This window comes from Scomber scombrus, chromosome 3, assembly GCF_963691925.1.
Source record: "Scomber scombrus chromosome 3, fScoSco1.1, whole genome shotgun sequence".
Lineage (NCBI taxonomy): Eukaryota > Metazoa > Chordata > Actinopteri > Scombriformes > Scombridae > Scomber > Scomber scombrus.
The window spans coordinates 22511473-22538943 of NC_084972.1; the positions used below are offsets into that span (position 1 = coordinate 22511473).

At 39.4% G+C, this 27471-nt stretch overlaps 2 protein-coding genes across 2 annotated transcripts in view; one reads left to right on the top strand and one right to left on the bottom strand.

The window, feature by feature from the left end:
• kif5ab (kinesin family member 5A, b) overlaps window positions 1-11872 on the bottom strand; it is a 60355-nt gene extending 48483 nt beyond the window's left edge. Inside the window, exon 1 of the mRNA XM_062415538.1 lies at window positions 11744-11872. Coding sequence (XP_062271522.1) covers window positions 11744-11872 — 129 coding nt within the window. The remainder of the gene's footprint in view (window positions 1-11743) is intronic.
• Window positions 11873-13858: 1986 nt separating this feature from the next.
• On the top strand, window positions 13859-26110 carry dctn2 (dynactin 2 (p50)). Its single transcript, XM_062415539.1, has 14 exons — window positions 13859-14036; window positions 14344-14412; window positions 17615-17711; window positions 18755-18816; window positions 19048-19146; window positions 19948-20108; window positions 20653-20806; window positions 21032-21097; window positions 21336-21374; window positions 21599-21676; window positions 22368-22439; window positions 23436-23538; window positions 24647-24738; window positions 25282-26110. The coding sequence occupies exons 1-14, from the start codon at window positions 14001-14003 to the stop codon at window positions 25366-25368; spliced, it is 1215 nt and encodes a 404-aa protein (XP_062271523.1). The 5' UTR covers window positions 13859-14000; the 3' UTR covers window positions 25369-26110.
• Window positions 26111-27471: the final 1361 nt, after the last annotated feature.

A 27471-nucleotide genomic window follows, 5' to 3' on the forward strand; every position in this document is an offset into this window, starting at 1 on the left:
GCAGTTATCTTCTTCCCTGCATTTTAACAGCACGTTTCTGCTTTTCTTGACACGTCAAGAGTAGATGGGTGAAGTAGTGTGAAATCGTTGGCAGGAATGTCATGCCACTCACGTGCGCTTGTGCATGCATGTGGAAGCAAAGTGGGGACCCGCCCATCACTACTTATGGTTCAAATCTCCACGGAGTACCTTTAAGATTAGGGGAATGACCAAAGTCAAGGTTAAAAGAAATCAATCATTGTTGAGAAACCAGCGACAGTGATTGCTGGTAGGAGACTGGATGCAAACACATCCGTCTCCTTTGCCAAGGTCGTGTTGTTCCAACCATCTTCCCAACCTCCTCCCTAAGTGGTTTTGCAATAACCTCATACTACATGTGCTTTGGCATTACTAATATGGCCCAAAAAGGTCACTTGCCAGGAAAATTTAACACTAGTCATTTTATCCTAAATGTCTTTCTGGCTGAAGAAAGTCTCTAAGGTACAGCAGTAATATCCACAACAAAAGGCTAACATAGAAAATACCCTCTGCATATGGTGAATATTTGGTAACTGCCAATACTTGCTGAGAGGGAACAATACTATCCAACACAGAGACACCATTCAGAGAGGTTTAGCTCTTGTCACATCCTTCCTCTCCATCTGGTTTCACACCAAAGCGTCCCTCCCACTATCCTGTAGACATATAGCTAAATATTTTAAAGGGAGAGCTGTATGAGATGATAAGAAGATTAGGCATGTGTTCTCCTCCTCCTACACATTGGTGGGCTGACAGTCAGGCAGGGAGGTTGCTGCTCATTTTTTGCTCCATGGCTCCTTTGTAGTGGTTTGGTGTTGGTGTGTAAGCTCGACTGAGGGCAGAGGAAGAGGAGGAGGAGGAGGGGTCTTATGTTCCCTTATCAGACTGTGTGTGTGTGTGTGTCTTGGGTTGTGTCGGTCTCTGTATAAGTCTCTCGCACAAAGTCATCAACACTTCTCTCTCCCCTCACACAAATGCACATACAAGCACAGTGTCAGTGACAAGAAAGAGGAGTTTAGGCTGCCAATGTCAGCTCCATCCGTCAAGCTAATCAGGCTTCGAGTCCAAGATAACAGCATCATTAGGGGTTCTCTGAACAATAGAAAACCCTTCATAACTGCAAAAGCTCCAGTCACACAATATTACCAAACATTACTGTATTTCCTAATTCACTTTGCTGACAAGTCAAAGCAGAGTCAACTGGCACAATGCCTCCAGGGCAAAACCACTCTCAGTGCCTCAGATATAAAGTGGTGAAGATAAATGCTGAGCTGCAATAGCAATGGTATTAATTTTGAGTTGTCTTCCAGCTATCTTTTACTTATCACACCAATTTCTGTAGCTATTTTTTTATTTTTTTTAACTTCATCTCTACCTTAAGGGAACTTAAGTTTACCACCCAAGATTACATTTTAACACTCCTTTTAACAATCTAATAATTTCACTTATTTTCCTGCGTCAAGAAGTTTATTAAAGATCCACACAGTGAAGTGGAGCAATTAGTACCCCATCAAAGTGAAATACTCTGCATAATTTATCAGGATGAGTGAGGGAAACAGGAGACAGAGGAGTGGAAAGTAGAGTGAAGCCTTGATTTGGCCTTGTTTGCTGGGTTTCAGTCTAGAAAAAATGAACAACATCAAAATCCCTATGGAAAACAGCATAGTGGGAGAAAAAGAGAATTTGAGGCACAGGGAGGACGGTGAAAACATCTGATAGTGAGAATGCAATCCACTACAGATTAACTGAGATGGAAGACAAAAAATTATAGAAATGATAGACACTAATAGAGAAAAAAACAGCAGTAAAAACAAACAATAGAAACAATATTCAATCCTCAATGCTCCTGTCTGTAGAAAAGAGTATGGAGTACTGAAAGGTAGGTTTGAATGTCTGGTCAGATTTGTCGTCTTTTTTACTCCTTCTTCCATGATTATCTATTTTGACACTTGAGTTTCAGTTAAGTTTGAGTTTCATGTCAAACCCAATAGTAGACACTATTTCTCCTGGTGAGGTGCGCAATTTTTTTTTTACCTTAATCATAAAACCATTTCATTTTTTAACTGTTACATGCTAAAATGTAGCGCAACAGCAGCACTAATTGAGCAGATTCCTTACTTACACAGGAGTATCTAGCTAATGTTAGCTGACATTAGCCATCATTAGCTAATGGTCGTACTAGACAGAGTGATGCTATAGCAGCCAAACTCCCCAGTCAATTGAATTGAGAAACAGTGCTGCTTAGAGGAGGAAGAATGTGTTATTTCTCTGAAAAGTTACATACTGTAGTCTTGCTTTGTCACAAGCCTTTAAAAATGGTAATTTGACCATTTACAACTCCATGACAACTGAGCAAAGTCCATCTAGTGATCAAGATCATGTGATAAGAGCAAATGCTCCAGAATATCTACTAAATTAACCTTGAGGTTAAGATACTTTTTTCAGCTAAATCGTTGTAATTTATACAATTTTATGCAGTAGAACTTCTTGTAGAATGAGAAATTAGAGTTTTAATTTTAGTTTTAGTTTTAATAGGTTCATATTTGTCAGTAAAGTATTAAATAAAATATTGTGTATCAGCTATATATTATCACAAAATCTTAAACAATACATAGTCCTCCTGTCTTTACTGTGTTGAGAAAAACTAAAGCACACATTCACGACCAAGAGAGCAGAACAACCTCTAACAGCACAGTACACAAAAAAATTGTACCCAGTCCAAATTGACTGGAAATGAAGATACTCCAGAGAGAAGAAGAAAATAAAAGAGACTAAAAGAGAGGAAGAGAAAGAGCAAGAAGGAGAGAAAATCACTTCAAAGATGATGCAGACATCTCCCAGTTATTTACCTTACAGACTTAAAGAAATCATACAAAAAATAGCAATGAACCTTGAGAAAGAAATGAGTTGTCTAAATTGAATTGGGATCAGTGACCTCAGCCTGGAGCAAGGAGCTTCGATCACAACCTCAGACAGTCGGTAAGCCTAGCTATTAGCTGCTCTCCATCTCAAAGGGAATATTTGATATCAAAGGAAATTTCTATGGTCTTGTGGGCTCGTAGTCATTATTTGCATTTCACCCAAGAGCCACCTGTTTTCAGTTCAACCTGCATATAAGTAAATCCAGTCAAAATTAATTCACATAGGATACAAGAGTACTTCTGACAGCAGCTTTGTCTCTGGCTGCGTCTCTCCGGCACAACAGTGAAAAAAGCCAAACACATTTAGCATCTTGTTTTTCAGGTGGCAAGCTTACCTCAAAAAAGTCCTAATGTAAAAAAGTGCTCTGAATGTGTAAAATCATCCAGTCAACACTTACTAACACTGTGGGAATAGACACTATTCATCAGAAGTATAGTTTTATCTGAAAGATTTGTCGAATAGAGGAATATATTGTTCACATTATGAGGGAAAATATGAGGGAAAGATATTCGCCAAAAACATGCATAAATGCCTCTCTCTTTTTGAGAGTGAAGCCAAGTTAAAAAATCAAAGCTATTAACCGAACCATCAATCCTCCTCTACTGGTAATTCAATTATTACATAAACCCGTGAGCCAACTGTATTGACTGAATTTAGGTGAGAAATAATGCTCCAGTGATAAGATAATGCAGGCAACATATTGAAAGAAAAAACTCAAGACATCTCTAGCTCTGTGTCAAATTGAAATAGTTTTGTGTGGTTCTGGTCCAGAGTACCAATTAAATCTGAATTTAGAGCCTCCACACTGTGACAGATCCTTTAAAAGTGCCAGAGGAAGACACATGCAGTAATCCACCAACTATGCCAACGAGCTGCATCGCACCATTAGTATGAGCCTTGTTAATGACCACATATGGCACAGAATGAATACTAAATTAGACCATAAAAGGGTAGGATGGAAGAAGCTACAGAAAGGTATCATCATATGCACACATTTCTATTAACTTGTATATGCTGGCAGCAATGATTAAATCCATTGAAGCTAGGGGAATAGCTTGGTGGAAAATTAAGTAATCCTAGAACTAGTAGTGAGCAATTATTTAAATTTACTGTAAAAGTCAACAACATGGTTATTCTCTTTGTAATTCAGCTGCAACTAATAACAGAGCCACGCAGCGAGGTAATTTAGATAATAAGAGGCCTCCAGAAAAAAGAAAGAAAAGCGAATGGCATTAAGAGTCTGCCTAAAATGGAATTAATTAGTAACTCAGAAGAGGTGGAATAAAATAGCAAATAACGAGCATCAATGTACCTAAAAAGAAGCAGCATCATGGTGCTGTAGCCTGGATAGAGCTGGGCAATATATCAATACTATATCAATACTGTGATATGAGACTAGACATATTTTGGATGTCTTATTTTGGATATTGTAATATCGTGATATGGCATTAGTGTTGTCTTTTACTGGTTTTAAAGGCTGCATTACAGTAAAGTTATGTCATTTTCTGAACTTACCAGACTGTTCTAGCTGTCCTATTAATTGATTGATAATTGATATTAATTACTGATTATTTATCATAAATCTCAGTGTGTAAAAAGCACCAATAGTGATCCTTACAATATTGCTGCAATATTGACATGGAGGTATTTGGTCAAAACTCGAACCCTAACCCTAACCCAATGTTGTCCATATCACCCCACCCAAAGCCTGGAGGAGTGTTTTTTAAGTCTAGCTGAGACAAATCCTGGGCCATGCAAAGATTAAAATAAGCTTGAAATGTATGTATGCCAAGATTTTCCAAGTCTGTTATGTAATGTAGCTTGAAAAAATTCAGCTGGTCATCTAACATCAGGGTAAATTGGATTAACCAAATAAAAAGAAATGGTAGAGGAAAATGCGCTTGAAGGCACAGCTCCCTTGAGAAAGGTTTAAAAATAATCAGTGACCTAGAGTAGATGTCTGGGCTTTAAAGTGTCAGTTCGATAAACTGATCTGTGATTAATTGAGAGAGTAGAAGTCCTAGGCATGCAGAAAGCAGGGATGGCTCCTTTCGTCTCCTGTTATCAGGCCTAACTGCTTGGGGTCTTGGCATGTGCATACACGTGTGTGAGCATGTGCCATCGGTTACGATGTGCTGCCCACAGACACTGAGGGAAGACATGGGGACCATGCAGTATCCTGGGCAGGGCCGTGGCTAATGAGGAAAGGATGCTCCATTATCATTCCCTGGAGCTAGGAGCCTGGTAGTCACAGACCACTTCTGTCATAAAGGGAGAGAAGTGGGCAAGAAATATGTTGACAGATTGGCACAAGCTCATCTAACCCTGGCACGCATGGACACTGAATAAAAATAAAGATGAGCTCAAGGAACTGGCAGCTAATATCCCAGTGAGTGTGGCTGCTAACTTAATTGGTGTCAGTTTAATATGAACATTAAGGAAAAGATGAGAGGGAGAGCTGGAAGATGTTATTGGTATGGGTAGAAAAATGAGGTTCCCTGCAATTTAAAATAGGACATGTTAGCCACAAAGTAGTACTGATTAGAATATTGATTTCTTGCTTGAAATGTAGCCAAATGAATCTTAGCGAAGCTGTTGCTCATTTTGTAGGTTCTCACACTCTGGGCTGACTAGTAGAAGTGAACTTTGCCAAAGTCACTTGATTCTCAAATGTTTAGGCTCCTGATTGGCAGTAGTCTCCCCTTTGACACTATTAAAACCTGCTAGAAGCCTCTGCCAAACTTAATGAGATGAGGCTGAGCTTCTTCTCTTCAAATGTTCCCTAAACCGCTGCTGAGTCATGAGGAAGAGAGAAACAGAATCATTACACCATGAAAAACGACTAAACCGGGAAAAATACAGGGAGGCATGTATTGAAGAAGAAAGAGACAGAGAGAAAGTGGGGAGATGAGCTCTGATCCCAAGTGGTAGCTGCTCTGATGGCGACGTCCAACGGGAAAAATGAGTGCAGATCTTGACCCTACACAGCAATCCCATTATACTGCCTAATTGGATAGGGTGTGTGCACTGCAGTGATAGAATTAGAGTACTAAAGCGTGCACTGGTGGGGGTGAGGGGAGCTCTTCAGACCTCCATTTCCGGTGCTGTTTGGTTTTTGTAGACAGTTAAACCCATTGCAGAGAAATATCCTTGAGCAGAAACAGCTCCAATGGAGCTATAAATAACAAAAGGTACGAGACAGGTAGATGACTTTACGCAGCGCCCGACATGCACTGTCAACAGTTTGTTTCAACAACAGCTGTTTTCCCCTCCTATTGTCTCACTAATCAAGAAAGGAGAAGAGAAGAGAATCAGCTCTCAGCCGAGCACGACTGAAGAGAAGCCACAGCCTCATCAGAAATCCAATAAGCAGACATCCTCTGAACCAAGTGGTCTTAGATGAATAATCAGTTAATTTTTAATAGCATTACATGCCTATTTTCTGAAACAGAGGCACACCATATGATCGCAATTTCTTTTCATAAATGTCAGAAAAAGCTTCAGGAGAAAATAAATGCCTTCCTGTGGAAAAAGCAAAGCCCAACTAAAAATGGACAGCTTTAGTGCAGAATATACTCTTCTCAGCAAACCTTTTGACCAGACCACTCCTTTATTCTTCCTTAAAACATTTTTTAACAAGCAGCTGTGGATATAGCAGCCTTTAACAGTCATGAGTTTCTGTGGTAGACACAGAGAACAGCAGCCTGAAAAACTAATCCATAGAATTATAAATGGTGTGCAGAAAATAGAGAATCAATAGTTCTTTAATGCGTACATTTCAATTGGACTTGCTAACAGCGGCGGAGGGACCCATTTCAATGCAAACAAGCTGATCCTGCTCGCTATCCATCATAGTCAACAATAACAAAAAAATCAAACAACTCCTTGTGATGATGACAGGGAGGTCAGTGCAGAGGTTAGGGACATGATAGAAAGAGTTTTTAAAACTATAGTCAGCACATACTCACATTCAACACACACTCAGATTCAACACACAGTTTGAATCCACTGTTTCAGAGACACAGTGACCTATAGTATATGACACTGTAGAATAAATCCACTGTGACTATTTTAAGCATTTCCCATTACTTCTTTAAAACAGCCATACTTAGAAATTGAGAAGGATCTAGTAATCTGTATTAATAAATGATGTCATCCTCTCTTTCCTTAAGTTAAATTCAAACCAAGCATGTCCCTGCAGATAATCCAAAGAGTCTGCAACAACAATGACCAAATGAACCATAAAGTGATTTCATTTTGGAGACAGGGAATGGCAATGATGTTGTTTACTCTCTTGAGCACTAGTGAAGCTCTTGAAGGTCTACTTAAAAGACAGATGCGACAACAAACAATCATAGAGTGAACAGCACAGATCTGAGATGGCAGTTGGTAGACTCCTAACTCATACCTTTTCATCATATACAGCCACTGGTATCATGCATGAATGCATACAGTACATTTTTAATAAACCAAACCTGTATACAGCTCATATGGCACTAGCATATGATATCTATATGTAATAGCCTGAGAGATTCCATATCTTACTGCCTCTGAGGCGGCCATGATAACTTATTTATTCATAGTACTGAATCCGAAACGTGAATCATCGTGGCACTCTTTTTCGCCTGCCAGAAGATTAGGAGGGACAATCTGGCCCCCGTGACGCCGCATTACTCCAGACAGTGAAATACAAGAGACAGCTGTGTCAGTCCACTGTGGCGCAAACACAAAGGCCGTGCCTCAGGGCAGTACAGGCTGAGTATGGCTATTACTGTCACAAAACACGGAGCCTTGAGGGGGCCATGGTGTCAAAAACTGTTGGCCATGCATGTGAGATGAAAAAGAAAAATGAGAATCACGCTAATTATAATAAACACGTTCATTTTTGTGTCACACAGGTAGAGGGTGTAACATATTGCTACTGTCATTAAAATTACTCATGGGAGAAATGGTGTTGCAATGTCTGAAAGTGCTTCAAGGAACTGAGAAGAAACCTCATTATCTAAGTATGGGATGTGCAATAAAATTTGCTGCACTGGACCACAAATATAGTGTACTGCTGTAGCACTGCCGTTCCACATTTCAGAGACATGATACTAATTCCATACTGGTGTCAAGTGGACACAGTATAGGGGATCCTCATCAGCAGTCAGGTCACCAAACCTGAAGTTAAGTCAAGTCACACATCCTCAGTGTGACATGTGAGTCAAAGTTCAAGTCACTAAAGTGATGCCTGAGTAGTGTAAGCAAACTGAGTTGAGATCTTTCTACTCAAGTTTGTCTCCGTGCAACCAACTGAAGCCTCACTAATCAAAATCTTAATTGTAGCAATCAATCAAATGACTATGTGTAATTTGAAAGGGATTGCTCATAAATCAACCCACAGCCCTCTCTGTACTTACCCACAGCCCTGCAGAGCATTTTTGCATCTTTCAGATCACTGTTTTGCAACTTCATTTTGATTAGTCTCCCTTGCATTGTTAGTCTTGTTTATAGCAGCAACAGGTAGTTGTTTTAGCAAAAAAAGCTCTAATAAACCCATGGTACAGTCTCTGCCCAGCATCAAAAGGCAGACGGGCAAAATTAGTGCTTAACTGGTGAATATAGAGGACCATTTAGCAGCTAAAGAGGCTAGTATTCCCCTCAGAAGTTGGTCAAGACTTAAACATATTAGACTTGTCCACCTGACGTTCATTAGGTGGAGAGAAAAATAACTCCAAATACACTCACATTTCTCTGTGTGGGCAACTGTTTGCTAACTAACAACTTCATCAGGTGATTATATGTCAATGTTTTCACAGCAAAATTCAAATAAAATTGACCTTTGCTCAATTTTACATGAAAATGTCCTTAAATAACTGACTGAATAGAATTTGGGGAAATGAAAATCATTAACCTGCAAAATACAACTTGTGTGGCAAATGGAAAACAGTGGCAAATCTTAAGCAAAAGCTACAAAGCCTCACTTTAAGTAACCCTTGTTAGGACAAATAAAAATGTACCTTTGTGGTACTGAAGTCGAATTCATTCATCAAAAAAGTGCAGGTTTTTTGTGTGTTGTGTTTTCTGTGCTCATCAATATGCTGTTATGTTGCTTTTTTCACAGCTAATGAAGGCTTATTTATATTGACAAATGTTTCAATTGAAATTAGGGCAATGCTTAAAAGGATGGAAGGCTCAAGTTCAATTACAGGGCTGAGTTAAAGTAATCAAAATTCCTATCCGAGCTGATTCAGGAGTCATCAGGATTTGACTCTGGTATGAAAACACAGCACATCTTATCAGTCACAACTCACTGCTCACCCAAATATTATGAGACCCAAGAGATGTTCCCTCATCAATTCAGAGCACACCAACACAACATCTTTCCAGATCTTTAATCTCTCCGAGTTCTCTCGTGCCTGCCATCCAGGTGCAGCCGAACCATCACTCAGCAACTCAAATCATTGCCTCTGTCAGTTAACAAGTTCGGAAAGGGGCCTCCCTTAAACAGATATTTGTGGGGCCATCAGCGCTGTCCACATGTAAATTGTTTTTATCAACCGTCAGAATGTGAGCGCTTAGTTGTCACTACCTGGTCCCTGCAGCATGCCCGCTTGCCAGTCGGCCTGATATTCTAAATCCTGATCTAATCTGACTGCCGCAGCATTTCAACTCTCAGGAGACCCATTTTTTTTTTGCAACTTCTTCTCAGAGTATTTCAGAGCTACAGAGGGGAAAAACACACTCAGAATACATTTGCACACCAAAAAACCCTGAACATCATAAACGCCTCCAAAGTAATTACACTCACAAAGATGAGATCTGCGCTCATGCTTAAGTAATTACATTCATCTGCACAGAGGGAAATTGCAGAAATGCATGAAATGACTGAAAATACAAGAAAGGAGCTGCACGCTTCTGTTTCCAGACATGTTCAGTTTTGAAGGTACCTGCTTCTGTTGTAAGGGAAAACAGCAGTACAGTGTATGGGTTTTCATTTCAGACTGACAGATCACAGTTTGCTTAATTGGGTAATATGATTTCAATTCATTTCCACACTCACAGTTTCAAGCTGTCATCGTCTGTAGGCTAGTATGAAGGATGCATTTCCTCTATCTGACACACTATGGCCTGGAGTAGAAACCACTGCATCACCAGAAGCACTGGCATCAATCAAGTCATTTTCATAAAATAATTTAAGGAACAGTGTTACATTTAAAATGGAGTAGTTCACAATCATTTCATAATCCACATTACTGAACATGCACCAACAAAATGTTTAAATACTGTTGCCAAGATTGATGTGGGAATGACTGAGTTCAAGCTGTTGTAATTCTGTTCTAACCTGCCATCTTCAAATAGCATCAAAATAATACGATAATAAACATTCATTTTGGTGTTGGAAGACAATCTGCTGCTACATGAAAGACAGCCAAGCAGGGATATCCAGCCCAACAATGCTGCCTTGCATTTCAATATAACGGGGTGTGTGTTATGTTAGTGTGTGTCTTTACGTGTGTGTGTAAAAACAGAGTGAGTGGAAAGGGATTTTCTTCTATCTTCATCATCACTTGAAGTCAACCCTCAGGCCAAATGGGTGTGGATTTCTCTCCCTTTGTGGTTGTGTGTGTGCGCATGTGTATATGTGTGTGCATGGTGGAGAGCAGTGGCTATGGGATGGGACTGAAATGCATGCATATAGGCTTACAATATATATGTGCATGTTTGATTAAATGCATACATGTCTATTTCTGTATACGTGTCAAAGTCTATATACGTGTGTGTGTGTGTGTATGGTGGAGAACAGGAGCTGTGGAATGGGATTGAAATATATGCATATAGGCCTTCAGTATACATGTGCATGTTTCATTACATACATTTGAGTCAATTTCTGTAAACATGTCAAAGTCTACATACATGTATGTATGTGTGTGCGTGTGTGTAGGTGTGCCTTGGCCCAGAGGTGCTTTACATCTACAATGAGAACATTTGCATCTAGAGCACTCTAATCTCCCCTCTACAGGCCAGTGATTCTGCTAAAATGTCACAGTCAGAGAGATCACAATCACACTGTTAACCTCTGCCTCAGGTTTGTAGCCATCAGATTAATAAACATTGTTATAGATTAGTTCATTTCCATTGCTGTTCCAAAGCAGTGACAGTAATCATCAGCTGCTATTATGACAAATGCAAAATCCATTCACTGGACAGAAACAACCCATAGAGCATAATTATGACTCATTACATTTGCAGCACCTAATGAATTAACGATGCATTACAAAACTGTCTGCATCAACAACATCAATCAATCCTGCATAATTTTCTGAGACAGGAAACACACCAAAATCCAGCAGAACAATACTACAGAGAGGCAGATAATGAAGAACAGTGTGGGATCACAAAGGTGGGGTCCAGATGTTTTTTTCAGAAACAGATTAGTTTTTTAATTCTTTCTTTTTTTCTTTTTTTTAATCAAAACGCTGGGGCTTGTGGAGGTCAGTGATTTTGTGCAGGATTTCACAAAGACAGAGAAGATGCTGGCTTTTCATCAATTTGATCTAGCATTTCCCCCTCTCTGCAAGACTTATAGCTTAAATGACAGACTTTGCCTCTTGCCTTTTAGTGGCAGGATAATGCAACATCCTGATCAGTACAATATTGATAAGGGATATACTTAGTTTGATCCCTGTCAGAAGCCTTTCAGCCTCTAGTCTTGTCTGGTCAGTATTTCATGTGTGTGTGTGAGATGAAAAGTGTAGCCCCTAGCGTTGGCGTTCATCGACTACACGGACAGATGACAAAAGGGTTAGAAATAACTTACCCCAAGGATGACAGTGTCCTCTTCATGAAATACTGGGATGAACTTATCTCCGCGTATAATTTCGGACTTGTTCAGTGGACGAAAACGGCACAACACCTTGATATTGCATTCTGCATTTGCGTCAGCCATTGTGCGGGTAAAAAACAGTGGACGCGCTTCTAAAAGATAAAGAAGAATTTCTTAAAACATTAAAAAAAATTATAATCAAATCCCTGTGCAACCTTTTCCAGGAGACCAGGACGCAGGCTGAAACCAAAGGCTATGCCCACATGCAAAGCGAGTCTGGTAGGCGAAGCATTTAGAAGAATGGACAACTACGAGTTTTTGGAGAGACTACAGTCAAATTCATTGAAGAAATGCAAAACAAAGACAAAAAAGAGCCGGTTTGATGGTGTTTCCTGTTTAAAACGCCCCTCTGAGCAAACTCAATGCAGTTGAATGGTGGAGAACAGATGGAGAGTTGTAAGTCCTAACTGGTCCGGGAGGCAGTGTCTGGACAGGCTGCAGGATCTCAGAAGCATGCCTTGCATCACTGTCGTTCCTGCTCTCTTACTGGGGGCGGGGCGGGGTGAAGTAGTGACTCAAATCCTCTCTCATCAGCACCACTGAGCAGACGGGACCACGGAGCAGGGAGACGAGCTCTGACTCTGCTTCTTATTCCCGCTACCATCACTATTCTGGCTTCGAAGGAAAATTTCACAAAACTTTCTTTTTAACCATGCAACGCTTAAGTTTCAGCAACTTCCACAAAAGCTGAAAGTATTTATAGTATCTGGTGAGATGTTTGTGATCAGTAGTTTTGGAGGAGAGCATCTCTGTATTTGCAGGGCTGCCTGCACCAGTCTGGTCGCCATGGCAATGCTGTTTTGCATGATTGTTGAGCTCATTGGTAACAAAGGGCTTTATAATTGTTGCCCAGCGATTTAAAGGGGTACGCCAGCTACTTAACACTACCCTTCTGTAAAGTTGGCAGTTTTTATTAATGAATTGTCAAAGCCAAAGCAGCAGAGAATAGTTTATTTATATAATGCAACTCAGTGGTGTTCATTAGACTCCCCCAGCACCGGTACATGCCCACACCTCAAGTTTGTAATGCAGGCTTTCTTATAAATTTAAAGACTCAAGCCCAGTCCTTGGTGCCATCATAAGGGGGCAATTTTCTCCTCCCAAGCCACAGATCAAAATGTCTTCACAAGCTAGAATAAAATGTCTTCATAGCTATATAAAATGTCTACACAAGCTAAGTAGACTACTCATGAGTAAACAATTTTAAAAGGGTAACATTGGTAAAATGCCCCTTTAAAAATATCTGGGTTTTACCAGTGGTTCCACTTGGCTAAGAATGGCCAAGGCAAGAATTAATGAAACTAAAATGTTCAGTAGGCTTACAGAAAAAATGGGATTACAACATGAAATAAAACATCATTTTGCCCTGATCTGAAAAACAAATCTCATGTACAAGGTTGTTTGGAAGGTTTATGTAGTGGTTCATCCTCCAGTGTGGCCCCTAATAAGGGCCACTTTCATTGAAATGGTAAATAAAAATTAGCAACACTGTGAGCTCTGAAAAAACATTGCAGAATAAATATTACTAAAGTTAAGTCAAGCTGCAAACCTGTAGAAACCGCAGCACGGCAGTGGCTTATCATACTGTATATTACTTCTTTGCATGTGTTTAAATCTGCAGGAGAGTTTCCATCAGAGTGATTCATCTTCTTAATCCTCCATCTTTGGCTCATTCATTGAGCAGCTTGCTCGGGCCTCTAGCGCCACCGTGTGGCAGCTCTGTTACAACTCAACTATTAAGCTTTCTGAAAATAAAGGCAAAATAATGTTGTCGTTAGAGCGAATCCGTCGTTAAAAGCAAGATTAATACAACAGAAAATACGGGTTTAACGGGGAAATCCAAATAAAACGATGCTAATATCCGTAAACCGTATTGGCTAAACGGGACGCATGCGCAGAGATGCTGCACTTTTTCGGGTATGTTTGTTTTGTTGGCTTGGGTGAGCCGTGGAATTCTTTCTCTTTGATGCAGCCAATGTAGCACCGCCCATTCGACAACGCTTGCAACAAACCCAACGCACCCGCTGTCAAATGAAGCTAGTGACCACATCAGCCGGCTGAGAGACTGCTGGCTCATCTATCGATAGCTTTTGTTACTGTTTGATCCGATTCATCGATCATTTGAACGTTTGAGGATCGTTTATATATTCTTTCTTGACTTGTTGGTCTCGTCTTTGCTTCTCAACCAACAATGGCTGATCCTAAATACGCAAATTTGCCAGGAATTGTAAGTGGCTAACGCTAGCAAGACAGATTAGCTAGGTTGCAACGTTAGCTTTAGCGGTGACAGCTAAAGGCTAAGTTAACCGACACCCCAGCTATTATTATTGTTTGCAATTACTATACAACTAATAAATGTGTATTATGAGCTACTAAGTTTACAGTTAACGTGGTGAGATTCAATGCAAGCCACTAGAAACTAAGTGTTAGCAACCATACATGTTGTTGAATGGGCCAGGGCGTTGGCCAGGCTAAAGGCAATAAACACAATATCTGATAGCGTAATGTCATATTTGTATTAATTGTTTCTGCAGGCTTTTAACGAACCGGATGTGTACGAAACTGGTGACCTGCCAGAAGATGACCAGGCTCAGTTTGAGTCAGTAAGTGGGCATTTTGAATGCACTTGGATCTGTCCATTTCAAGGCTGTTAGCTCACGTTAAATCCCTGCACATTATATCATATATGTTAAGAGACAAAGTAATGATTTCTGTGTGTACATCAGTGTGCATTAACACTCAAACCATACATACCCATATGGAAAATTATTCATTGTAGCATTAATTTAGCATAAACTGAATTACTTACACCAAAATAATCTGATCAATAACTGAGCTGTATGAAACTGTGTCATTTCATTTGTCCTGTCTTCACTAACTCTGTAGAGAAAATAATAATTGTTTCTTCTGAAAGATGTACTGTATGTCCCATTCAACCACTGTTAAATATACAAGTTTGAGGGAACAAAGTTAGTTTAAAACTTTGTCATAATCAAACTGTTATAACATCTAATAACCATCTAAAGTTAGTGGCAGCTTTTTTAAAGTTCAGTGTTTTCAGTATAACGGTGCTGTAAGCGCTTTGTTAACAGTAAAGCGTTGTTATTGGTCAGACTTTGTCTTTAAAGTTGTTTGGGCTGTTCACCGATCAGCTGAGCGCAACCTAACTGGAATCTTCCCTTCCATGTTTCCACATTCGTTCCTCCCATACCCTTGCCCTTGTTTTGACTCTTACCCACCCCTCCCGGGACCCTAGTTTGTACAAGTAAGAGTGGCTCCATTTTACTCGCAGCGAGCTTAATGCCATGCTTTTTATGCATGTTTACGTAATCTCATATCCACTTTTCCTACTTCTATTGTGATTGGGATGAAATGAGAAATAGATTGATGGAGTGACCCCATTTGTGCTCTTTAATTCATCAATTTTTGATTGTGTTGAAGTGCAACGAAATGATTCTTTTCCTCCTATTTGCGTTGCTTATTTAAACCTTTTTAAGGGCATAATGAAGCTGATGGGTCTTCAGCAACACTATATTTTCCTCTTTCACTGACAAAGCAGTGAAGGCTAAAAAAAAGTGTCTGTGTGAGTGTGAGACACTACCAGGAGAAAGAAGTGTTTGTTTTAAAAAAGTTCCCTTTTTTAACCTGTCATGCTCTAGCAATTGCTTCCTGGCTAACCACTCTATTCTGACTAACTGGACGTTTTAAAGGCCTCTACACACTGTGCGATGACTGTAATCTTGTTGGTTTATTGCATGTCACAGTAGATCTTGGTCACAATCTGTGTCAGACTGTACTTTATCCATTTTGAGGCATGTGGGATTGCACTATGAATGGATGGACTATGAATGGCTGGTGAATAGTCGTGCTATGATGAAAAAAATAACGTGACAGAGACACATCTTCAGCTCACATCATCGCTCCCATTTTTTTGTAAAGGCAGCCATGAATAAAACAGGCTATGGCGCGAGGACATTATGAGTCCCACAAAGTTCTTTTTTGTGTTTCCTTTCCATCCTTTTGTCACAATTTTCTGATTAAATTTTAAGTGCATATGATGCCACATCACTCACTCTGCATTCATCCCATTGTGAGATTTTGCTCCTAACTTTCTGACATGTCAAATATATTGACAGTGGCTGCCAAAGCTAGAAATGGGCTGCTGGTGTCTCACAGTTTTAATGACTGGCCAAAAATTTCACCGTGTTTCACCTACAATTGTCAACTTTTGTTTGGGAAAGATCGCACAGTGTACAGGGGCCTTTCACTTGGATATATTAACTGCTTTGGTTTAGTCTAGAATCTAGAGGATCATTCATTTTGGTTAAACTGCATGTTGGTAAGAGTACACCTGAGCTGAATTACTTATAATAGAATTAACATTCTGTAACAAAACACATTACAGGGTTTTTAGGCCTTTCTTTAATAGTTTCAGACACCTTTAAATCACCCGTTACCATTCATCCTGACTCATGTGTTGTTCTTTTAAATACCACTCCCCTGCATCCATAAAATAATGCTGTGAGACCAGTAATGCCCTTCATAAGAGCATGTGGTTGCACTGCATTATCAAGTACAGTATATTATCAAAAGAGAAAGTAACTTGGTGGTGTTTAATGGACCATCATAACCACCCTGACTTGGGGAAGAGAGAAAGAACTGGAGACATCATAAGTGTCTGAACAAAGTGTCTCCAGGGTTTTTTAGCAGCCACTCTCTGAACACTGCTTTCTTTCTTATCTTTCCCCAACCCTGGCCAACTGTTCCTGTTGTGTGCATGGCATGTGATAACCACATTAATCTGTGTTGTCTCTCTCTCTCTGTCTCTCTCCCTCTCCCTCTCTTTCTTTACCCCCCTACTTTTTTCTCTCCCTCTGCTCTTCCGTTACTTTCTCTAACTCTCTTTGGAAACCCAAGGAGCTGGTAAGAGCCTGACTAACTCTCCTCCGCTTCCTCCCCCCTACACTGTCTCGTGTTCTGTGTGTTTTATTGGTCTGTTTTTTTTGCATTTTTTTTTTTTTTAACAGAATCTGTGTGTGAGCTCAGACTCATGTCATCTATCTGTTTGTGTCAGTGGTGTTTTAATCCTTTCCACGGTCTCTAGTTCATCATAATTGATCACTAGAAAGTTTTGATCAACAGATCCACAGTCCTGTATGTTCTCCAAGATCACTAATCAAAGAATTATCATTTAGAAATTAAAGTCTAATGGCTTCCAGCTTTGGTTCTGCCTTTTTCATTCAAATAACATTGTTGTTGTTTTTTTTTACCATTGTAGACTTATACCACATGAATTACATATTTTTTAAATGAATTAAACATTTGAAAGATGATACAATCAGGCCTAGTTGAAACTATAGCTGTGATATCTGTATTTCTTTTGCTAATTTGTCTCTTGCCTGCTGGTATTCTAAATCATGTTGAAATCCTGTTGTTCCCTTCAAGCCAAGCCCACAGTATTGCTGTGAAGCTGTTGTAGATTTTCATGATTTATCTCTACAATGGCTTTTAATTTCAGAGAGTATCTGACCTTGATAAGTAATAATACACCTGTTGAGTCAACCATATATTTCGATATCTTTAAATCATTTTTCCGGGGCGATGATCAAGTATAAGATTTCCTCTCAGATCTTGCAAACCTGTCAGCATATTTCAAGTCTACCTTGGGCTTTGAGACTTTTTGGCTCACTGACTCAAGAAGCAAAGGCAAATTATTAAGTCTTTGCCGTCTCTATAGTCTAACTTGCCTTTTATGATATTGTGAATATGTTCGCCTGACTTGATTTCTTGGTGTTTCAATGACAGGAGGAGCTCTGCAGTGACAGCGTGGAGAGGATTGTGGTCAACCCCAACGCAGCCTATGACAAGTTCAAAGACAAGCACATCAGCACCAAGGGACTTGGTCAGTTTATAGTGGACAATCTTAACTTATCAACTTAATTAACTTACACAAATCCCAGGAGAAGACTAAAACCAGCATTATGTTATGACTCAGTACTGTCTGACTTTCCAACCTCATCCATGGCACTCAGCTCCAAACCCATTAATTCCTACTGAAGATTTACATATTTAGAAACTAAATCAAAAGTATAGTTTGTTTATTTAAAAGTTCAGCTACATAGATAAGGACTATGGTTTCTGGTGAACATTACTCAGACTGGAGTAAATACTGCATTTGTTGTGGACTATTTTCAATTGCGGAGTAATACATATTTGATGTAATGAGTATTTTGGGCACTGAGGTTTTTGTATGTGGGATTGACTCTTAGTAAATTAAAGTGTTTATGTATGTGGTAATGGAAAAAAGGAGGAAAGTAATATATACATGAATTATTACGCCAGGCCTTGGTTACACAAGTAAAACTTTTTAGGAGGGTGAATTCATTTGAGTGTTTTTGTCTTATTGTGGGATTTGTTGGTGAAAAATGTGTATATCTTCCACTTTATAATTGCAGATTATAAAGTGGAAGATAGATTAACATAAAATATCGCTGAGACTGGAGAAGTTGATCAAGGCGCACTATTCCTCTCTACCACACCATCCTTAAATCATTTTCAGCTATCTTGCCTTCATTAGGGTTGTGGCTTAGGTGGTTTCCAGTTTAATCTTTAACAGTCTAACAATAAGTCATGTGAATTATACATCACCATAAGTACCAAGTGTAAGAAACAGCATTTACATAATTTCTTTCAGATTTAAAAAACAAACAAAATAAAATACAATATTTACTCTTTTTTGAGAAATAAATAATAAACATACAAAATTACAAACTACTTTAAAATATTCATTAAAAAATGCAAGAGTGTCTTCTGTAATGGTGACATCAAAACTGAGTCTTTCTTTTGTTGCTCTGGCTCAGACTGGGCTTCACAATGACCAGTAGGCTGTTTTTATTTTGTCCATTTCTCACTTTCTCTTACAACCTGTTTGTCTCCTCTTCACAGATTTCTCAGACAGAATCAGTAGAAGCAGAAGAGTGGGCTATGAGTCAGGAGAATTTGAAATTGTGAGTACAATCTGTTCAGCAGTAAGTCCTTACTTGTATTTTTAGAAAGTGTTCAATTTTGAAGGTTAAAGCACCATCATGAGTTTTATTCCACTCAATACATGTATTTCCTGATAAAGTCAAGTTTGAAAGTGGTGTGTGGTGACTCGTCTCAGGGCTCCTTTCTCTGTACTAGACCTACTTTGCTGTGTTGCAATATTCATACATTTCCCCCCTCTCGTGTTTGTTAAGCTGGGAGAGGGCTGTGGAGTGAAGGAGACGCCCCAGCAGAAGTACCAGCGCCTGGTGAACGAGATCCAGGAACTCAGTCAGGAGGTGGATGCCATCCAGGTGAACTATCATTCTCTCTCTCTCTCTCTCTCTCACACACACACACACACACACACACACACAGAAGCACACACAGAAGCACACTAGTCCAATTACCCAGCTTATGTCTTGCAGTCTGCACATAAATTCAATAGCCTTACAGCTAGGGATCTTTTCCTGCTCTGCTTCTTGACCATGTCATCATGTATTTATTAAAGGGAGTGCAACCTTTTGGCAAGAACAATTTCAGTAGTGTAATATTTATACTCAGTTCGTACAGTATCACTATAGACCAGAGAATCTGATCCAAAGTTCAGTGTTGTGTGTGCAATGGTTTTGATTAAAACCAGTGGAAGCAGTGGATGTTCAGACTAACACAAATCACACATCCCAGATACTAATTAAACTTTGGGGCCATTAACTTGGATGCACACAGAGTAGGGGATGCCGCAGTTTGAGTCTTAAAAACCAAGTCTAAGTGAACTCGTACGAACAAATACATGCTTTCATTATCGATTAATCTGTTGATTATTTTCTCAATTAATTGATTATTTGTTAGGTCAATAAAATATCAGAAAAAATTGGGAAAAACCACTGAACAAGAAAATATTCACATTTTAGAAGTGGGAATCATAGAATTTGGAAATGTTTTTCTTAAAGAATGACTGCAAACAATTGATTGATTGAAACTATTGGCAATTAATAGTTGGCAACTAATTCATTGACTAATCATTGCAGCTCTACATTGTTGTACCCCCCCAAAAGTGCCATGACTGTCTTGAAGTAACTCACAGACTTTGTTGTTGTCTCTTCTGCTTTCAGACTGCCACAAAAGAAAGCAATGCAGAGGAGCGCCTGACCCCAGTGGTACTTGCCCAGCAGGCAGCCCAGCTCAAACAGCAGCTGGTTTCTGCCCATCTTGACTCACTCCTGGGACCACAGGCACACATCAACTTGGCCGACCCTGATGGAGCACTGGCCAGGTATTACAAAGAGAGAGCACAAACATCTGGCAGCTGAAACTTGAGGCTACAACTTGTCAGACCCTGACAGAGCGATGGGATACTAGGCAGTGGTAGACAGATACAGCGGGAGGAAGAGGGTAGTATGAAGAAATTGGAGGAGTCAGCAAAAGATGGTCAGGGGAATTAAAATCACTGAACCCTGAACTATGACCCAGATATTTGTAGTAAGAGTATTAAGGGTAAGGCTGTACAGCGATTGAGAAAGGGAGAAGAAAACTGGAGAAGGTGAGAGATTAACTGTGAGAAGACAGAGAATAAAAACATACTGCTGGTACATGACTGACCACACACTGGGCACGTGGGAGGGGAACTGATTATGGAGAGGAAAAGAGGCAGCAACATAAGGGAGAAAAAAAGAAAGAAAAAAATGTCCCAGCTCACTTTGACTTAGCAATTGAGTCTGAAAGTATTGGAAAGCAAGAGAGAAGAGGAAGACACAGACACAGTAGCACGTGGAGCCGATAACCATATTGAACAAATAATCCTTTTGTGTCTCACACAGGCGTCTGCTCACCCAGCTGGAGGCGGCCAAGGGCAGCCGTGTCAGCGCCACAGGAGACAGCAAACCGACGGCATCAGCTAAGGGCCCAGATGGAGTGGTACTCTATGAGTTACACAGCAGACCCGAGCAGGAAAAATTCAATGAGTCGGCTAAGGTACAGTAAGAAGGGAGATGGAGTTGAGTGTATTGGATGAATGGAGTGACAAAATCATAATGGCTAGACGATTTTTGTTTTCGCTCTCGTGAGAGGAATGTCACAATATTGAATGGCAATAAACAGGACAAAAGGCAGGAAGGTATGTGCGTGGGTGTTTGCGTGTGTCTTGTGGGAAGCTGTTGTCATTGCCAGCCATGTGTTGCCTTGTTCTTGTCCCTGTAGATGGCGGAATTGGAGAAGCGTCTAGCTGAGCTGGAGCTAGCTGTTGGCTCAGGATCAGACAAGCAGGTAAACAGGGACTCACACAAAGTCATTACACACATCCTCCCTAATGCTTTTTTCATTCATTCACACCAATTCTGTCGATCTGCTTCCCTCTTTCACTCACGCCACCAGCATTTTCATGCTACTGTTGCTGTGTAACCATCCACAAAGAGAAATTGAAATAAAATCTTCCAGTAGATTTATGTAAATTACAGGGGCGGCTCTATTGTCTGTTGTGAAAATAAATGTGTTCATATTGTAGGGACCTTTGAGTGCCGGCATACAAGGAGCCAGTTTGATGGTGAGTAGTGAACTACTTTCTTTGGGAACATGTATGGAGTTTATGTATTCATGACACTCTGCATCTGATGTGCAGCCAGAGAACTGGGTCATACTTCAAAGATGACATCAGCTCCAACCAGTTTATTTATTGCTGCTCTGCTAGTAGCAAGAACACAAAGTTGTGTGCTCAAGCTTATATATAACTTGTGTGTGTTTGACTGTGTTTGTGCTTGTTTGTATCAGGATACTTTAGAGCTCCTGCAGGCGAGGGTCAGTGCTCTGGACTCCGCTACTCTGGATCAAGTGGAGGCCAGACTGCAGGTACGACTAAAGACAGACATTTCAGACATCTTTCATTGTGTGAAAGTTTTTTTGACTTATAATCCAGTGAATCAAAAGCTGTCTCATATATATGTTCAATTTTTTTAACAACAGATGTGAACAAATTAAAGATTAATTTATTATTTTGAACACAAGATTGTGTGATTAAATACAGTTTGTATTCCCTCTATGCTACTCAAAGAACAGAAATGATATAAATGGATTAATAAATAATAAAAATAACTTTATATTGGAGTGTGGAGGATGAACTGAGGAATCTTGCATCCTTTTATATTAAATATTGTATTCCTCACAGCAGTAACTGGACAATGCTTCCAAAAGGTTAGGTGGTTAACCATTATTTTACCAATGAACAAATAAACAACCCCACACAATGGAGGATTGAATGATTAAATTATTAAAACTCAGGGATGCATTTGATTTGTGGAATACTGATAAATGCTGAGCTTTAAAAATGTGTCTTTGTAAGCTGTAAATATGCTCATTTTCATATGGTTGGGTTACCTGCGGTGCAGCCTGTTGTGAGAAACTGTCAACAGTTTCATCACAGTATTTACCACAGTGTTGACATTTAATATGATTCTAATCAATCAAGTTTTCATCTAAATGCCTTTTAAAATGCCACCTATCACTCAATTAGCATAAATGACTTTCCCCCCCTCTCATTTAGAGTGTCTTGGGGAAGATGAATGAGATTGCCAAACACAAAGCAGCCATTGAGGATGCTGATACACAGAACAAGGTTTGTAATCTTTTCAGTTTAAATCTCAAACTGTGTATAACCATTATTGCACGCTAAATGCACTAATAAGCTCATATGTGTTCATATTTAGTAAGACAACAAAGTCCACATGTGATTCTTTTGCAGTTGTATAATATGTATATTAATCTTGGAGCCTCACAGAAGATAATCGGGTTCATCCAGGCAGCTAGACTAACCAGTGAAGAGCAGCTCCATATTAATTAACAGCTGCTGAAGCCAAAAGCAGTCTGAGTCTTTTGGTAGTTTGTTCATTTTGAGTCAGTATTTCATGATTAATTAATCTTTTTTTTGTTAACGTTTTTATGTTAAATCCAAATTTAAAGTCTGCTCGATTTAAGTAAGTGAGTGCTGGATACGCCTGTAGAGGGCATGCTGGTAATATTATGGGTAGTGACAAACTCATGTAAAGTTCTTTATTGTTCATATATTTGAAGGTTATTGTACACTACTGTTTTGTTATTTCAGATAAATACTGATACTGTGATTTATTGAATAGTGTGTGACATAATTACTCACAGGATGATCTATAATAGTGTCATTGAACCCACAATAACCAGGCCCATGTCCTAAACCTAAACATACAGCGGAGAGTGAACAGATCATCTAAACAAAGCTTTAACAAGAGCAAAATTCAATCAAGTAGTGTGAGATGTATTTGTGGCTTGGGGTCAAATTGGTGTTACTGTTGATCATAATAATCAGTGTAAGTGTTTATGTTCAAGCTTGAAAGTATAACCACAAATTTGCCTCACTGCTCAAATGTACCACATTAACTAACACCATATTGATTATAGACTGCTTTGCGGGAATTCACTCATGAGTGTGTATCAGTACGATGATTATTATATCATCATGGAAACTGAGGAAAAACCCGGGGTTTTGGGTTCAGTAAACATTTCCTTCCAGTCTTTAAACAAGTGTCTTCTCTGGTATTAACTCTCTGTGTGTGTGTGTGTATGTGTGTTTACCTGTCAGGTGTCGCAGCTTTATGACGTGGTGCAGAAGTGGGATGCCATGTCCACTTCTATACCTCAGGTGGTGCAGAGGCTCGTAGCTGTCAAGGAGTTGCATGAGCAAGGTAACACATTAAAACACATGAAACTCTCATAGCTGTGACACAATATTAGCTGTTTATGTGGAAGAGGTCATATCACTTCAGTCCATTACAGTATGAGTGTACCAGTGTTGACTACTTGGTACATATTACAAATATTGTCATCATATTGCTCAAGGAAGATATTTCACCCCAGTAAAGACAATAACAATGAAAACTTGGATCACTTATGTTATATTCTTTTATGTGAGTGTAGAAGAACCTTGAAACGGCACCCATGAGAGTTCAAGGACAAGACGTATGTAGGTTAGTGGGGGTGGGGAAGTACCATTAAAGATTCAAAATATGTAGAATGAAACCACGGAACATAACAGGATGTGAACCCGGATCATGTTTGTGGCGGCATCTGTGCTGGGAAGTAATACTTAGTCTGGAAAATTTGCATCCACAATGGGAACATCTCAGGGTGAGACAAAAGATGAAAACTAAGCGAAAATGGGATTCAGACGGATAATGGAATTAGCCGAAACCATGCCATTCTATTACAACAAAGGGCAAAAAATCACTGAAAGAGAGATTCAGAATGGTAATAGAATTAGACTAAATCTCGCAACACTGTTAAACACCCCCTTGGGGTGAAAGAGATGCATGATATTTTAGATCACATTATCATCTTTTTATTATTTAGCACATGAAAGCAGAACCTTGGCATTAATAGATTGTATTGATAATTCATTTCTGAGAGCTGAAAGAGGTCATTTATCATCCAGCGTCTCTGTGCAACGATTTGTCACAGTCTGAAGCTGAAGTGTTCTTCACTCTACAGGGTTTAGCTGCACTGTCTTTCTTTCCTCCCTATTTCTTTCTTGATCTTTCTTTCCTAATGAAAGCAAACAACTGAAATGCTCAAAGTTTTTTTTAATCTCTCAAGCTGTCATTCATCAGCCAAGATTTAACCTCCTTGTTTCTGCTTCACTTTCGCTACAAGAAAAGCATAAGACAACACTGCATCTTTTAAAAGAATATGTTTATTTGATAACCAATAATCAATCCTACTTATTTTTTCTCCCTCTTATTCTCTCTCCATTCTTGCCTCATGATTTCTCTTTATCCAACCCCACCCGTGTCGTAGCCATGCAGTTTGGCCAGCTGCTGACCCACCTGGACACCACTCAGCAGATGATCAACAACTCTCTGAAGGACAATAACACCCTGCTAACACAGGTAATACGTTCAAGCTATATCAAATACAAATAGTGGCAAATCATTTCTAACTCAAAGTAGTTTTAACAGTAATGACCACCACTGGCATCACTGTTAAGGAGCTTTCTGACAGTGAGTCGTTATCATTTTTTATTGCCAATGAGTGAACGGGTTATAACATTACCCTTCCCTGACTTTCTCGGTTGTCTGTAACAGCATGTGGGCTGATATCTATGTGAAGGACCTGAGCCAGATTTTCCAAATTTAGGAAAAAGGCATCTTGTGCTGCTGCTTGCCGCGTGTGCAACAGGATGTTGTTGTTGCAGCTCACTTAACGGCCACCAGTGTCACTATTGAGAAGGAATTTCTGATTTTTACTAATTAAACCTTTAATTCTGTCCCTTTTCTGCCAGCACATTTTCCCTCCCGCTACTTCTCTGCCCAGACCAATATATTTCTCCTCTAAACTCTTACACCTACCTCTTTTTCCAACTCTTAAATCCTACCCCTTTCTTTCAGTGCCCACCTAACTGGCTTTTTTCCCCCCCTCTCGCTCTCTCCCAGGTCCAGCAGACGATGAGGGAGAACCTGGGGGCTATACAGGAGAACTTTGGCGCACTAGATCAGAGGATGAAGACGCTGTCCAAATAAACGGTAGCACAGTTTGGGCCCAAACTAGGATAGTGTAGAAAATGGACAAATAAGAGTTGGCTAGAGAGCACAGAGGGTGGTTGGGGTTTAACTCTGTCCTTTCTGGCCATCCCTCTCTTGCTCTCTTCCTCCGCCTCTGCCTTTTTTCACAAAGCTGAATGTTAGAAAGTTGGAATGATGGAAAAATAAAGAAGACCAAATGTTCTTGTCCCATCCTCCTTTCCTCTTCCTTTTTCTTGCATCAAATTGATATCAGCTGAAAACATATCTGTCCACTACAAATGCCACTGATTGCAGTCCCCTGTTAAGCTTATTGAGTTTTAGACTGGATTGGTTTTTATAATTATTAGTATTGAATATGAGAAATTCTATTCCTATTCCTTCTGGAGCCTCACACTATTACTGGACTTGTACTGTATACTTTGGTCAAATTAAAAGGATCACAGTAATGTTGGATTGATAGATGACACATTTGAGATGTCAGCTGTGTAGGAAATAAAAAGATCTACTGTTTTGCAGTGCTGTAGCAGGAGCACGTTGTGCGAAAGTCAGGGCCGAGTCACGGAAGGAAAGCTTGTAAATATGCCTGTGTACCTTTATTGTTTCTTCACACTCAGTCGCTTGTAACTATATTATTATGACTGAGATCAGATGCCACATGAAAACTTTTAATCTGCTTTGTCATTGCCTACAACTGTATTGTACATCTGTGGTCATAAAAAAACTGATCAATAAAACAAAGTGCAAGAAGTTTGGCCCCTTATTTCATGGGTTAATGTTATTTAACACATGTAACTGTGCCTGCTTTTTAATTACAGTAATATACTGCACAGTATTTACAGTAATGATTTAACTTATTAGAACTTGTTATAGTCTTCATGTTCCTCTTTCATATAAACATACAGTATCTTCCTGTGTGGAAAATATGAAAAAATACAGGTTCACACAAGGTTACAAAGATGAGGGACAGTAACATACATACTTTTGAAAAGCTGTGAGCACAAAAACAACTACCTGGTGATGAAACATCTTTTTTTTTTGCATTTTAAAATATGACCATGATACTTAATGTAAAGCACTTTTATAGAGAATAGCAAATGTATTATTTTGTAATAAAGTGTTGTGCTCATTTATGAACACTAGGTGGCAGCATAGCATTTAACAAAGCTCAAACCCACATTGTATATTGTTTTCATAAGATACTCCCAACCATAGGTTGTGAATAATTCTGCCATACTTGTACATGTTTCTCTACCATCAAATTTCCCTGCAGAAACCAATTTTACTACACCACAAAAATAGTAAGTAATCTAAAATGTACAATTATAATTTGGCATTCTATATCAAATAGATTTGAAGTGAATAAAAAAAGCTGTTTTTGGTTAATATGACACTTCCTACAATAGAAATTACATTACATTACTACAATTAGAAGTACTTAAAATCAGGTGAAAATGCCAACCATGCAGTCCAATGTTCCCAGTTATGGTCTGGCCATGAACGTATCATGGCATGTCATTCCCTAACTCTCTCACTCTCTCTCTCTCTCTTTGTCTCACTCTGGTCATTTCCTGTCATCTCTCTACTGTCAGCTATCTAAGAAATGCACAAAAAGCCTCCCCAAAATTATACTAAAACCATTGTCCAAAAGCATTAAAAGGCATGAACACAACAACACCAGTTATACTTTCTCGTGAATGAAGGTGTGTGACACAGTAAAATCAGGGCACAAAGGAAACAGGCCAGAAATGATAACGCATCTCTTCCAGCAATGTAATGTTGGTTTTACATACCATGGCTATTTTTGTTATATCATCGCCCGCAGAGTAAATTAACAGGGGGCACCCAGTGAATTTCCCTGTGAGGTAAACCTCAAATCCATCTGGTATTATTCAGTTTATTAAAAGCATTAAAATAAAATTCTGGCTCATGTCTGAAGTCAGGTGATTGCATTAGTGTCAAAGGCTGAGTGATAAGATAATGTAGGGAAAGGATCAGGTGCTTCTGATGAGTCATTCAGACGAAGCAGCTCCTGTCCGTTAAGTAACAGCTACAACCCGCCACAAATGGATTAATCGTTTACCAAGATGTGGACAGAGTTAC